This window comes from Agelaius phoeniceus, chromosome 2 (genome assembly GCF_051311805.1).
Source record: "Agelaius phoeniceus isolate bAgePho1 chromosome 2, bAgePho1.hap1, whole genome shotgun sequence".
Lineage (NCBI taxonomy): Eukaryota > Metazoa > Chordata > Aves > Passeriformes > Icteridae > Agelaius > Agelaius phoeniceus.
In genome coordinates, this window is record NC_135266.1 from 27,364,263 (window position 1) to 27,378,987 (window position 14,725).

The 14,725-nt window shown below is 46.5% G+C and overlaps 1 protein-coding gene across 1 annotated transcript in view; it reads right to left on the bottom strand.

Moving 5' to 3' along the window:
* Nucleotides 1-6,962: 6,962 nt before the first annotated feature.
* The window catches only part of SH3RF3 (SH3 domain containing ring finger 3), a 247,410-nt gene continuing 239,647 nt past the window's right edge, over nt 6,963-14,725 (bottom strand). The window contains exon 10 of the mRNA XM_054655151.2: nt 6,963-10,197. Within this exon, the coding sequence (XP_054511126.2) occupies nt 10,029-10,197 (169 nt within the window). The 3' untranslated portion in view covers nt 6,963-10,028. The remainder of the gene's footprint in view (nt 10,198-14,725) is intronic.

Consider the following 14,725-nt stretch of genomic DNA (forward strand, 5'->3'; position numbering starts at 1 on the left):
ACACACTGCCTGGAGAAATGCGGCAGATTTTATTGATAGGAGCGACCGTCCCTCATCATGTTTTTTTCTGTCTCCCTTGCATTCTTGGTGCAGCTCATTTCCAATTTTATTAACATCTGGGATGTGGTAGGAAGGCTTCAGTACAAAAATTAGCAGAGGCCTCAGGAAAAAAAATCCCCAGTGCTTGGATTACAGAGACGCACACAAGTATAATTCTGATAGTTCAGTAAAATATAACTGAGGGAAAAAAAAAACCCTGAATTTTTTGATCACAAAAAAGTTAAATTTAATTTGTCCTTAAAAAGGTTAATTTAGTCTATCAAACCAAGGAGATTAATGGAAGTGCAAAAATGAATATAGTTTAGAAACTAAGCTTCAGAAAGCAAGATAAGGCTAATGACAAAATAAATCACTTTATAACCATCTACCAAGAGTAGCTCATGACTAATGAGGTACTGGGTGGGTGTCCCTTTCTGAGCTGCACCCCTGCCCCTGCAAGGGTGGAGCAGCAGCTCCCTTGTCCCACCATCACCCAGCGAGTTTGAATCTTTGCATCCTGCTAGGGCTGTGCTGAACAGGGGGGATGCAGGGCTGGGCATCATCAGCTACGGGCTGCAGGGCTGTGAGACCAGCCTGCACTGCTGCAGGACCAGCCTGCACTGCTGCCAGCCTCACCAGCACTGAAATCAGCAGGACACTTTAGCAGAGGGGTGCCAGAGTGCAGTTTGCTCTCCTCACTGCTGAGAAGAGCAGCACCATAAAAGCTTCTCTGCATCTCTGTGAACCTGATGCAGGTTCATAATCAGGTGAGAAAATTGGCTGACTTGGGGAGCTCCTTCTCAAGCTACAGCCATGCCAGCAGTGGCCCTTGCCTGCACCCACCCTAAAGCCCAGAGGGGGTTTGGATGCCCACATTTAGGAGTCCTGATTTTGGCCTGAGCCCCCAGGGGTCGCGTGGTTCAGCAGCAGTGATGGCTGTGCCTGGGCTGGTGGGTGCCAGCAGGTTGGTGTCTGACCCAGCACTGCCCAGGGGTCTCAAACACTGACCTGACCTGACCTGCACTCTGCTGCTGCCCCAGCAGGCACAGGGAAGGGGCCATATTATTGATAGATGAGCCCCATCCCAGCACTCCTGGGGATTTGCTGTGGGCTGCTTCATCCCTTCCTGCTTGTGCTGAACCTCAGGAGTTGCCTGGCAGTGCACAAGGAGTGGTGGGGATGATGCCCCACCAGCTGCTGGAGTATCCAGCCAGGTCTAAGGTGGCTTTGCTTCAGGCACCAGCCAGTGTTGAGGCAGTGATGTGATTCTCCATATCCTTGGGACAACCTCCTGAGCTGCTGGCTCCCCTCCCAGCACAGTGTCTGCCCCCCAGGATGGGGAATGTGGAGGCTGGGAAGTGCCTCAGGGCACTCACTGGCTCTCTGCTCCATATAAATAACCAGACACTGCCAGACCTAATCCTCCCCACCCCAGTTACTCTCTCTGGCTTTCTTGTGCTCCTCTCTCTCAGCTAATGAGTATTTATTTAGACAAAGCAAAGCAGTGCTTTTAACATACTGTCTTGGGCAAAATCTAGCATTAATTTGGTATGGGTTTCCAGAACAACTTACTGTCCTATGGTCATGGTGAATGGATGGAGGTACAACATGGCAGCTGCTCTTCATATTAAGCCATGGGAAATGCTCAAGAATGCATTTTACTGCTTTTAAATCTGAATGAACGCTGCTCTATTTAACTAAAGGCTCTTCTGTGAGGATTGGAGAATTGAAGGAAGAGGGACTTAATTTTTTGTTTCAGTTTCCTTTTAAAGTACCTGTTTCAGAATCCTCTGACATTAATAGAAAGTTTGGGCATTGCATGATTTCTTTAATGGATCCTATTGCTGCATCTCCAAACTAGTGGGAGGTCATCAGAGGAAATTCAGAATCTGCCAGAATGGCCATGCCCTTCAGGCAAGGGAGTCACAGCTCAAACCTCAGGGTGGTTTTCCACAACTTCCTGGTGTTGCTTTACAGCTGACATCTGAAACTGTTCCAGTGCACCCCATGCTGTAGCTGCAAACACAGGTAGCCCTGGACCAGCTTAAATGACATCAATCAAGATGGCATGCAGCTCAGCAAGAACACCTGGCTCTTTTCTGGTGCTGAAGGGGTGATGGTGATATGCAGAAAGAGATGTGTATGTAAATGCATATATACATGTGTGTGGTTTATGTGTGTTACATATATGTATTTATCACAGTAGTGAAGGCAAAGCTCACAGAATGTTCACAGAATAAGCTGAGTTGGAAGGGACCCATAAGGATCATTGAGTCCAACTGCAGGCCCTGCACAGGACACCCCAAGAGTCACACCCTGTGTTCAGCTTGAGGAGCAATAACCACCATCTGGAGCAATAACCCTCATCTCAGCCACTCCCAGGAGCTGCATGTTGTCAGCCACGTCATCCAAGCCTTTGGAAAATCACCTGCTGTGTTTTCCAAGAGCAGTAAGTTAAACAGGTGCTCCAAAATTGGTTGAATTTGTGAAACTGCCCACAGCCCTTTTTCTCCTGTGGTTCAGTGAGTCCCTTTCAAGGGATGCCCTGGCTGGTCCCTAAAGGTCTCCATCACAGAGGCAGTGGGTGAAACCAAAATCCCCCTCCTAAATGGGGCTGGAATCACTACTCACTGATTTCCCTTTCTACAAATCCAGATTATTGTGGCCTCTCCAGTGGTATCCACTTACATTCAAATGTGCTTTTATTCATAGATTAGTGTGAGTTATTTGGCTAGTCTACACCAAGTGGTCTACAGGCCCAACAATTTGTACACACACAACTTGTGTCACTTTCCCAGATCTATTGCTTTTTTCCTGCCTTGCAGAGATTCATGCTCATTTTTCTGTACGAGACATATTTAAATGGGAAAATAAAAATGACACATTAATCCTTTCCTTCCTTTGCCTCCCAGATGAGCAAAACTCTTGGAGTAAACTCAAGCCTGCTTCTTAATTTATGGAGAAATGCAGAAGTCTAAATCAAACTCCGAGAAGATTAGATTACAAACTTGGAGTGGAAAAACTTCAAGGAGACCAGTTCTGCAAGCTGCTGAAAGCTTCAAGTTACTGAAGGCCCCAAGCTGCTGTGGACACCTCTTCCCTCCCAGGAGAAGACTAAGGAAAACTATTTCCCTGTGGAAAATGCCACAGGGCACAGCTGTCAGCATGGCAGGGCTGCAGATGCCAGCCTGGCACGCTGCCCCTGTGGCACGGTGCTCTGGTAGCACGGAGCGTTGTGCAGGAGCACTGTGCTGAGCATGTCTGAGAGTTTGGACTTTTGCAGTGACTTTTTTTTCACAACCAACTGGCACAAAAGCTGCTGCACATCCAGCGTGGGGCATCCAGCATGAGAAGTAGCCCCAGCACGTGGTGGTGTCTCGGGAAGCAGCTGGTCCTGGTTGCATTTCATGTTTCCAGCTGTGTCCTGTAACCATTCCTGTGTGGGAGCATTGGAGATACCTGGGCAGTGCTGCCGTGGATAAACCTGGTAATCTAACAAGCGAAACAGGCCACGAGTGCAGCAAATGTTTTCCTGCCTCTTTGAGGCACAGCAGTGTGTTTCATCAGAGGAGAACAAGCTGGGAGCAATAGACATAACAGGATTAAAATGATGGCTGCCCTGTCATTTTCCATGCTAACCTGGGTGCCTGACAATTGCTGAAATATGGTTGAAATGTCGCCGTGATGCATCTTGTTTAAAAAGTGATTTGTTAAAATCCAAGCCAAATAACTGAATCTGCTCCATTAAAATAAAATGTAAACACTAGCCCCATGTTTTAACCATCAAGCTTTTTGATAGCCTTTAGGAATTGAAAGGCGATTCTCTCCCCCCCTCTGCATTATTATATAACCTCATCAGAAGATAAACAGCCTCCTTACCCCCAAACACTTTGCAATTTGCATTTAGATTGTTTGATGCCAATGTTCAGGATAAGATACTTCCTAGCTCTGTCAGACAAAACCTGATTGTCATTTAGCAGAGTGGCAGTCAATTTATGTTTCCATTAACGCAGATCCCAGACAATTATCTGGGGAGGGGAGAGGGAAAAACCTTAACAAATTGCCCTGCTGTCTTCAAGGCTGATTTTCCAGTGGGCAGTTGTAGGGCAAATTTGACACACCCAGGAGGAGGAGAAAGGGAATGCCTTTCTGCTGTTGCTGGGGAGAAAGGTGTGGGGGTGGCTTCCAGACCCCTTGGCTGTGCAGCATCACACATGAGAGCCAAGTGCCTTAGGGAGGCTGCAGGGATGTGGGACAGGGTCACCAGCCCTGGGCCAGGGATGTGTCAGACTTCGACTCCTAGCCTTGATTCAGTGGCAAAGCCAGGGCTCCCTGTGGGTTTCCTTGGGCATGTGTCCACTCAGCAGCTGGAAATGTGCTGTCAGACACTGCCCTGTCTCCAGAGTCCTGTGCCAGTGCCAGCCTTGGGGACCCTGGGCCCTAAGCACTCATTGTGGTCCTCCTTGGCCAGGGGGGATGGCAGAGGACATGCCCCCCTGGCAATGGGATTGCCCTGCACTCCTGCCATGCACACCCCACAGCTGCACTCCTGGGGCCAGTGAGGGGGGCACACACTGCATGACTGACAGCAGCTCTGCCAAGCCCTTGTGCAGATGCAGAACACAAATGTAATGTGCTTTCCTTCTCTGACAGTAATTTAGAGACACTTTTCCCTTCCCTCCTGTCTTAATGATTCCATTTTCCCTCTGCCCCCTTACTTAGCTGTGCCCCCATCACTCCTGTGTTTCCCACAAGGATTCCATGCGTGACAGCTCCACCAAGGCAGCTCCCCCATGGCTCCCCCCTGTCGTTTGCTGGAGCTCAGCACCGATGGCATTGACCAATCCAAGGTTTCCCCAGGCCAGGCATTTCCCCCAAGGATGTTCACCCTTAACTAAGCCAGTCCTGTCCTTTTCAGTGCCCTTTCTGAGAGGGGTGGGCAGGTAGCACTGGTGCAGCCCCTCTCCCTGGCAGCAGTCCTTGCTCATGGGCCTTTCTGCACACACACGTGTGTGTCATACGGGAGGTCACACAGCTCAGAGCCCTGCGTGCAGGACTATTCCTGTTGCCTTTGCAAAGGCCCTGCATTACATCTTGGCTGGTGCAAAAGAGCCATTTGTGTTGGAAACAGCTTTCAGTGACTCCCTGGCCAAGTCAGCAGGATGCAGGCTGTCTTTCCCTGGGGCTGCAGGGGTCTCCATAGGGAGCAAAGAAGAGACCCAGGTAGAGGTGGGCTCACCTGCAATGGAGATGTACTGTAAATGTGGGGGACTCACACAGGCTGTCAGGCACGGGCTGCAAGGGGACCACCTTGGTACAAGCTCTTCGGTGTTCTGGCTTGTGGCCTCTTTGTGGCACCATGGGGCAGGTGGTGCTCCTTGGTGGCTGAGAAAAATCAAGTGGTTTTCTGAAGGGAGGATAGACACCCATGTCCCAGTGATTGGAAATACATCTGTGACCACTTGGAAAGTTATTTTTGCTACATGAAAGGCTGGGGCGCGAGGACAGGGCCTTCTCCAGACTGTAGCACCTCTTGGCTTTGCTTCCAGTACAGCTCATTTATTTGGTTTGGCACCAACTAACCGAGCCATGTAGCTGCCAGGTTCACCATGTATAAGGAGCTGCTGATGTCAGGAAGAGCTTTTGGCTGCAGGAAAGCCCTGCAGATGTTGTCCAGGTGGTTCTGCTCTCCATGAGCATTTAGAAACAGTCAAACCGTGTAACAATTTTACAATGATTATTTTTCTTTCGAAACATGGCCTAAATTTCTATCAGGCACTGGAGCAGAAGCTCAGGGTGACACGCAGTACGAAGGCTGTGAGAGGTGTGTGGTATGTGGTTATGTGCTGGCAGCAGGGCACAGAGAAATGCCAGAGGAACAGGACCTGGCAGAGTGTGGAGGGGACTGGCACGCCAGACCAGCTCAGAAGTAGCTGGCAGGCTCCCCTGTGCAGCGTTTTGCACCATGCTGCTTGTCAGCCAGCCAGCAAGGCTTAGCACAGGGAGAAGTGCTGCCTGCCCACATTTAAATTCTAGTGGTTCCCACATTTCAGAATTTTGACTCAGGATCCAGCTGGGGCAAAAAGAGACTCGTATCACCTCCCATGCAGATGACCCGGTGAGTTAGCTGTGCCTTACTCATCCCTGCCCTGTGTGCTCCCTAACTGCAAAGAATCACCACCTGTGTGTGGGTGACTTTTCCAGTGGTGTCTGTCAGCCAAATCAAGGCAAACACATCCAGACCCACTTATGGACTCATGTTCTCCCTTCAGATGCTCTGCACTGTGCTGCTGAATGGCAATCTCAGGCCTTGTCCAAAAACAGGCTTACCCCTCTCACCTGAGTTAGGGGGCATTCAGTTGCCCAGGGTACAACCTGCTCCTTCCCTCTCTTGCAGTTCCTTGGCTGACACTGCCTAGAGGACACACGGACCCTGCTAACACCATGCCCAAGCCTACCCAGGGCATGAAGAAAGGGGTTTTCCTCTGCCTACAAACCTGCTCAAGCCACCAGGTGACCTCAGAGCACCCCTGAAGCCCATTAACACTACTAGAGGCTGCTCTTTTCCTTGCCAGTTTTCTGCTTCCATATCCCCTCCCAGCCTCTCTGCCACAGCCTTACCCTTGCCACCTTGCTGCCTCTTCCTGGCCTGTACCTGCTCTCTTTCTCTGGACCTACACACCTCTTCTCCACAGGTAAGTTGTTAACTTCTCAAGATTTTAAAGAAATCCCAGTTGTGTTAAAAGAAGAACCAGAGATTCTGACTCCTGTTCAGGCATTTCTTACCCCTAACAGGTTTTTATTTATGTGGGAATTACTACAGGGTTTGCAGACCAGTCTTCCCTATTTTCTTTGCAAACCTCCGAGCCACTTACACTGCTTGTTCACCTTGTTGTCTAATAGAGAGAGAAACCTCAGTCAAGTTGCCTTAATACTTATTTTATTTAAAGAATCAGAAACACAGTCATTGTAGCTCATTTGTACTCATATCTGCCAACATTTCCTAAACCACGTTAACATTCATGTATAACAAAAACATTTTCTGAGCTGTGCAAAGTTCAAAGGAACTGTTCAATTACTTGAACCCACTTCTAGAAGAACAAACCTGGCATTTTACAAACTGAGGCCACCAGAAGGAATCTTTTCCCTGCCCTGTTGCAGGAGATGGAGATGCCCTCTCCTCCCTCTTTTCCTGGCATGACAGGTAAAAACTAGACCACAGTATGAGTCAAACCTCTCTCAGTCCAGGACTTTCTGAATGGCACTGGGTCATGTTTTTGTATCACTGGGCTGTATTAAGTTCACCTTAATACTTGTGCTCCTGGCATGGAAGTGATTTGTCCAAGAAGATTACTGAGTAACCCAAACTGTGATAAGCAATAAAGAGGGGCCAGAAACAGCTGCTATCACAATAGAACACCTCCTCCCCCTTCCCCCCATATTTTTCCTAGAAGAAAAATAAGACTGGAAGGGTTGTCGACCATTCAAAAAATCATCATCCTTCTTGCAAAATATATTTTAAAGCACTGATTTAATGATTTAATGATCTGCATGTTTTCCTTGATCCTCTCACACTCCAACTTTTGTCCTCTTAGAGTTAAGCATAAAACGATGGAAATCTGGAACCATTTTAGATCTGGCTGAACAGAATAGGCAGCATGCAAGTTGTCATCCTGTTTTGTTTTTCTGACTGTAGTAAATACACCATGGAACAGAATTTTAAGAGCGTTTTAACCACTGTAAGTTGTCAGAAAAAAATCTCATCTCTGACGGATCTAACCCAGAATTTTTATTGGAATCAATAACACATTTTGGAATTGCTGACTGCCTAACTGTGCAGTTTACTGTTTGAGGTGCAGTGACACCAGTTCTGACCTGGACCAAATAAGTGGAACAGATATGGCTCTAATCTCGAACAAGTCTTTCCAGAAGACGTTTCTTCAGTCTCTTATTGGTTATAAAAAGGCAATTTCCTCTTAACAGTAACTAAATTTTTAGTGACTGACTCATTACAATCTGGAATATCAACAAATGCGGCAACATCAAGTATAAAAAGAAACACCCTGAAAGTGATGCCTCCTGGTTTGAAGGTGCTATACTTGGCCATGAACTGTGTTTCTGGAATTGGTTTGTTAACATGTGACAGCAAGAAGAACTTATTTTACAGAGAACAAAGTCACAGAGCTGAACTTAAACATGAATGCTCACTTACATGAGTTTTGATATGTACTAGTACACACGGCTTGAATGAAAACAAAACTTACACCTTTGCACATGAAATACTGGTAATGCAGTGATGATGTTCACCCACCAGGCCTCTTTGTTTTAATAAGATCATCTCCAGGTTACAGTGCCTCTGACACACTTCTAAACACCCACCACATGTGGGCTTTGGCAAACAGCCAGCTGCTGTCAGAGGCAAGGTATGGATACAGCTATGAAAGGCCTTTCAACACAATTCACTCCTCAAGAACCGATGTCTTTTTAAATACTCTCAACAATTGCATTATGATTTTTTTTCTCATTCTTTTTCATACAAATTACTGGCTAAACTCACATTTATTGCACCTTTAAGTCCCTGGTAGATGGAAGCTTATATTGCCTGATACAGTTTGTATTGTAGCTTGACGACATTAAGAAATCCAACAGTCTCCAGAACTGTACATTTCTACAGTAAGAAATCACATTTCCATAACACTAATTACTGCTGTCGCAGATCAGCTCTTGTCTCCGTCATGCAACGACAGAGGAAAACTCCATGGTCCCTGCGTGTGCTAGAACCTGCAGTGTTCTTCTTATTGCCATGAAAGTCAATTAAAATGACTCCTCTGGGAATTACTTCCAATTCTGGAGTCATTATCACTCTCCAGACAGAACGCTGTGCTTCAGCATGGGTCTTCAGCCACTCTAAATATGTAGGAGAGAGCAAGCATGTGTGTGTTCCACAGGCAGCCCCCCCCAGGTGTATTTATCGGTGACCATGCAGCTTTTTCTCTTTTCCTCTATGATGCAAGAACAAGTCTGATCTCAATCTTCAGGTACGGTTCTAATTTCATATGTTGAATGCAAATCTTGTTGCAGCCTCTCTGTTTAACCAAATCTTTAACAATTAAAAAAAATAGCACCAGATGTATGAAAAAGAGGAAATGTCTGATCTAGTAGGAATATATATAAAGTAGAGCAATTCTTACAGTAAAAAGGTACGTCGTACAAAAAAGCAATGGAAAGTGATACCGAGGACAAAAATCCATGCTGCATATAATACGGGCAGAAGACAGGCAAAAGGGATTCTGCTCAAATAACCACAGTTTAATGGTGGAGCCGTGCTTCCTCCAGGACCTCCCTGGCAGCAGTGCCAGGACACGGGGTGGTGTGGCACTCTGAACGCCGACACACACCAACAAACCTGCGCAGCATATCTTTGAGGTATATAGAAAGCATGACATTAACGTTTTTGACTCCTCATTCTTACTTGCACAATGATGCACTGATCTTTAGCTGGGGTTTTCTCCACCCTCCCCTCTTCTTCCCTTGGTAAAAACAAAATCCCAGTTTAAGAGCTTCCTAGCACACCTCCTTGAACTCTCAAATCCATCTTGCATAGGCCAGTAATAAGAACACTGCAGCTCTGACAAATAAGTTACAGCAATATAACAGCTTTCCTCTTAATTTTTTTAAAGATATCTTCTCTATAATTTACACAAAAGGTTAACAGCCAGAGTTTAGGTTACTACAGTCCAGATGGGCGTCCTTTCAGTCTGTGATTCCAGGTGGAAGGCACTACTTCAACATACCACTGTATGCACCGCACACGGTCTCGGGAGCACAGCGGGACACTGTGTCTCCAGAGCTGCAGACTGAAGGGCCTGGGGGAAGTCTTTGGAAATAAAAATGGCAGTGGTTATCAGTCCAGTTTCTCTTTGCTGTCTCTTCTTGTGCTATGCAGTTTCCCCTGAAAGCTCCTCAGTTGAGAGAGCGGTGGTTTGTCCTCAGAAGCTCTCAACAAAGCTCCCGGGGAAGAGGCCCGTCCTGCCGTTCCTCTGCAAGGTCCCCTTGTACCAGCCGTCCTCCCGCTTCTTGTGCACAAACACAATGTCACCTTCCTTCAGTTCGATCTCCGCCTCGCTCTGCGGCGGGTACGGGACCACAACGCGGTACCTTCGGAGAGAAAAATGTGCAAAGACTTGGTTAATCTGCCCTTGATGGGAGCAGCTGGGCACCAGTACCAGAGATCTTGGGAAAAAAACTTTAGGAAATGTCAGTAAGTTACATTTTCACACACTAGTTGTATGCAATGCAGCTACTATATTTTCCACTAAAACTGAGTAAGATGTAAATTTCTGGCCAGCTTTGCTGGACAGTTGACCAGGATGACTCTGGAGCCAGCCCATGAAAGCAGAAATGTGCTGTCAAATGGATGGACCACTCATGGTATCTTTGCTCCCAGCTGTGTGCTGAGCCTGTGCCAGGACTTGGCTGCTTTATCCTAGTGCTGCATCTCCACTGTAACATGTCTTATTCAGCTCTGCATTTGCTCCCTCCAAAAATCATAGCATCATAGAATGATAGAACAGTATGGGCTGAAAGGGACTTGAAAGGTCATCTAGTTCAACCCCTCTGCCAGAGGCAGGGACATTTTCAACTCAAGCAGGTTGCTCAGAGCGCATGTGTCAACTGCATCAATCAGTCTGGTGTCATCTGCAAACCTCCTGAGGTGCCCTCAATCCCACCATCTATGTTATTGATGAAGATATTGAACAGCACTGGTTCCAGTGTGGACCCCTGAGGGACACCACTCATCACCCATGTCCATTAGGACATTGAGTCACTAATCACTACCCTCTGGATGTGGCTGTCTAACCAATTCCTGATCCACCTAACAGTCTACCCATGAAATCCATCCTTCTCCAATTTAAAGAGACATGTGAGGGACCATCTCCAAGACCTTACAGAAGTCCAGATATGTGATATGCTCTCTTCCTTTGTCCACTGATGATGAAAAATGGGGTTTGCAATGCTCCCACTGCATGTGACACCAGCAGATGTTAGCTAAAGCAGTTCATATTTTTCTTCTTGTAATGTGTCTTGAGAATGTACTTTGAGTCCCTCAAACCTGGAAGGGAAGCTAAAATGGAGAGGTATCAAGTGACTTTCAAAGCACTCTCCAAACCAACGGGGAGCCCCAGTCCTGAACCATTCCCAGGGCTCTCTGGGAACTTAGTTGTCAAGTGTCACTTCATTTCAATGGAGTAATGATGTGTCTGAGCCTGATACAGCTATTCTGCACTCAGAGCTTATCAGCAGGCATCCTTCTGAGAGCACAGACTGGGCCATTTTATATCAATGCACTTGTGTGCAGAGAAGGGAATATATTTCTACTGCATGGTTGTTTTTTTCCTTCAGCACTTCTGCAGTTATCTGGCATTTGGTTAAGAGTCAATAACTGTCTTTCTAATTGCAAAGTAATGAATATAGTAAGATAGTTAAAAGTTGCCAATTGATTATTACCTAAAGTCCATCTCCGGAGAATTAATATATTCACAACTGCTGCCTGGCTGCCAATGCCTGTTTGTAACAAGGTGGGTACTTATTTAAGATAATATCCTGACTCTGGGGACTTTAACATGCCCTGGAGGCTGTGCACCATCAAGGCCATCCCCAGCGAGACAGTACTAAAGCAAGGGGCTCTCCAGTGGCAGTCACCCATTTTCTTAACAGATTTTGCTCAGGTGCCTAGTGACTTCAGTTCTGAAACTAGGCACTCCACTTTGGCATGACACTGGAAATATCAGCTTTGACTCTATGTCTGGACATCTCCACAACCAAACAACCCATTACTTGGAAAAGCATTAAACTCCATTTGAAGCAGGGGTTCTGTTCTAATAACTGACTATGGCTTTTTTATCTTGACAGCAACACAGTCGTGGAAAATATTTGTGTTCAAGTGCCATCAAAAATTTGCTGATCCTCTCTGTACCTTGGTTAATAAATCTAGTTGTCACTTCCTTCCTCTGTGGAAAAGCAAATAACAGGGGTTGAAACGTGTACAGGAAAATGGTCTATCAAGCTATCATCTGTGGAACTGCTACACTTATAATATGAAGCTTTGCCAATTACACTCATTATGCAAATGAATGCACACATTATTTCAAACACTCTGCTGCAGTGTTGATTAATTAAATTATCAGAGTGGAACAATTTCAGCTAAGATGATGCCAAGTTTCAGATCTCACTACTCTTACGCACAATCACACATATCGGAGCTCTGCATCAGGAACTCAAGAGGCCTTGAGAAATAAAAAAGGTTGGACCTCAATGTTAGTTGAGTCCCGTGGAGGTACTCATGGACAGTTCTGGCAAGTCAGGAAACAGAAACTCAGAAAAAGGTGGTGTCTTGGGCAGGGTCACGCTGAAGACCCAGCTGGGGCTGCCAGCACCTCATGTACCAAAAGCACAGAGATGTCCTTTTAAAGCAAAACTACGTCCTCAGAGTGATGAGCTGCTAGTCCCTAAATGGTTCACATGAGGAAGCAGGTGACCACACTCAACAGGAATGCACCCACTGTCATAAAAGGGGTTCTACACAGCATCTTCTTAGCAACTTAGAGAAATAAATCTCAGTCACTGCACTACAAAATGAGGCACTTTCCCCCATTCAGGAAACCCTAAATGCTATGGTTTAAATTTAATTAACTACAGTACCTCACAAGATAGTACTGAAGAGGTTTTTGATAGAATAACAAGACACTAGCTGTGAAAGACCTTGCAAATCAGTTAAGAGAGAGATGGAAAAAGACGCGATGCCTTTTCCTAGAGAGGTTTGAAGCGGAGCCTGGGAGAGCAGCCCGGCGGGGCTGCAGGGGCAGCCTCCCGGCACTGCGCTGGCACGGGAGCTGTGCCGCCCCTCCACACCTCCAGGTGGCACCTCAGCCTCGCTTATCCTCTGGAATGGAACCCCAAGGACAGCTATGAGCCGTATTTTTTTGGCAGAAAAGTTCTCTTCTCCCAGACATCCTCCCTCACTCCCAAAAAGGCAGCCCGGGATACTTCTATTTATATCTCCACTTTTAATTTCCCCTTTTGTCCCCTCTTCGAGAAGATGCTATAAAATTGTAGGTTTTCCTATACCAAACTGTTGCTTGGCATTTTAGATGGATCTCAGCCTTCTCAATTTTGTCTGTGTCACATTCCACCTCTAAATTACCAACTTTCAAAAATGCTAATTAGCTGGGCAACAATTAATGATGACAAGTGTGGCAACTACCTCTGACCAATATTAACAATATTTGGTAATTTCTGTTGTAAATTGTGTAAATCTGTCTTATGTAGTTAAAATTCTGACAAATGTTAATCATTTTGGCCCAAATTCTCAGCAGCAGTTGGCTGTATCAGGCTGAGGGTCCAACATAGAGCCCAATGGCCTCATCACTTTCAAGAATAACATGAGGGGTTATGCAGCACCAGCAGGACCTATATGAGCACTTCCACAAACTGCTCTCAGGTCCTGTATTTGGGAGCAAAGACCTTCCTGTGGTCCCACTGGTCTGTAAGGGATGGTGTTCCTTCAGAAAATCATCCACTCACAGCCAGGTTTAAAAACATTCAAACCACCCCAAAATGGCACATGTTTAGGCTTTACGAGCACTGAAAGTAAAATCTCTGCTGATTTATGCTCCAAGCTATCCTAGCTCTGTGGGACCTCAGAGGCTGCATTTTTCTTCCTTTCTTAGTACTGGGCCCCTCTTGTATTTTTCTCTTAGGGGACAGACTTGATGTTGGACATCCCCACTGCTGGCTGCTGGGGCATCCTTGGATTGGGCACTTCATCCCTGGAGGCTACTGTCCAGGATGGGCAGTGGCCTGGGAGGGTCCTTGGTGCACAAGAGATAATACAAGAGGAGAGGCTGCAAGTAGTATCAGCAAGGACAGAGGATGGGTTTTTCCTGGGCAGGGAAACCCCAGGGAGCTGGAGAGTGGGGCAAAGTAAGGGACAAGGTGGAGGAAGAGGGAGGCTAATGGCAGAAAAACTGGGAGCAGAGGAAGAAATGTGACTGTGATGAAAACTGGAAGCCCTGAGAGAAGGTGTGGGTATGGCTGCTGAGGGGGGAAGCTCTGCTGAGCTGAGTCTGGGAGAGCAAAAAGCCTTGGTGGGAAGGAGTCTGGGGCAGGGACAAGGCATCCCAAGAAGCAGGAGACTGCATCAGTAGAGGCTGGCACTGGGGCTGGGGGTGGGATGGGCACCCTGGCAGCAATTATCTCACTGAGATGGGAATAGGTCCATCCTCTGCTGTCGGCAAAGACCTTGCAATCCCCCTGTCCCCTGTCTTCATAGCACTTCTTTTCACAGCCAAAAGAAACACCTCTCCCACCCAGTCCTCCTTTGCTACTCCTACTGAAATCTGGAAGGTGCAAATAAAACTCCTAACCTCAAACAGATGTCACCTGATGGAAGTTCTGGTTTTGTTTCTTTTAAAGAAGCAAAGCGATTAAAAATATCGTGTGTAGATACATAAAGAAATCTACAACCTTACAAGAACACAAGTGTTTCACACCCATGCATCTGAGATGAAGAAAAAGGCAAATAAAATTGTTCATGACTTTACTTCTGCTGCCTTGCAATATAATCTTTCATTATATGATTGCATACTATTTTTCCCATAGGATGCCTGCTTCATTTAGTGCACAA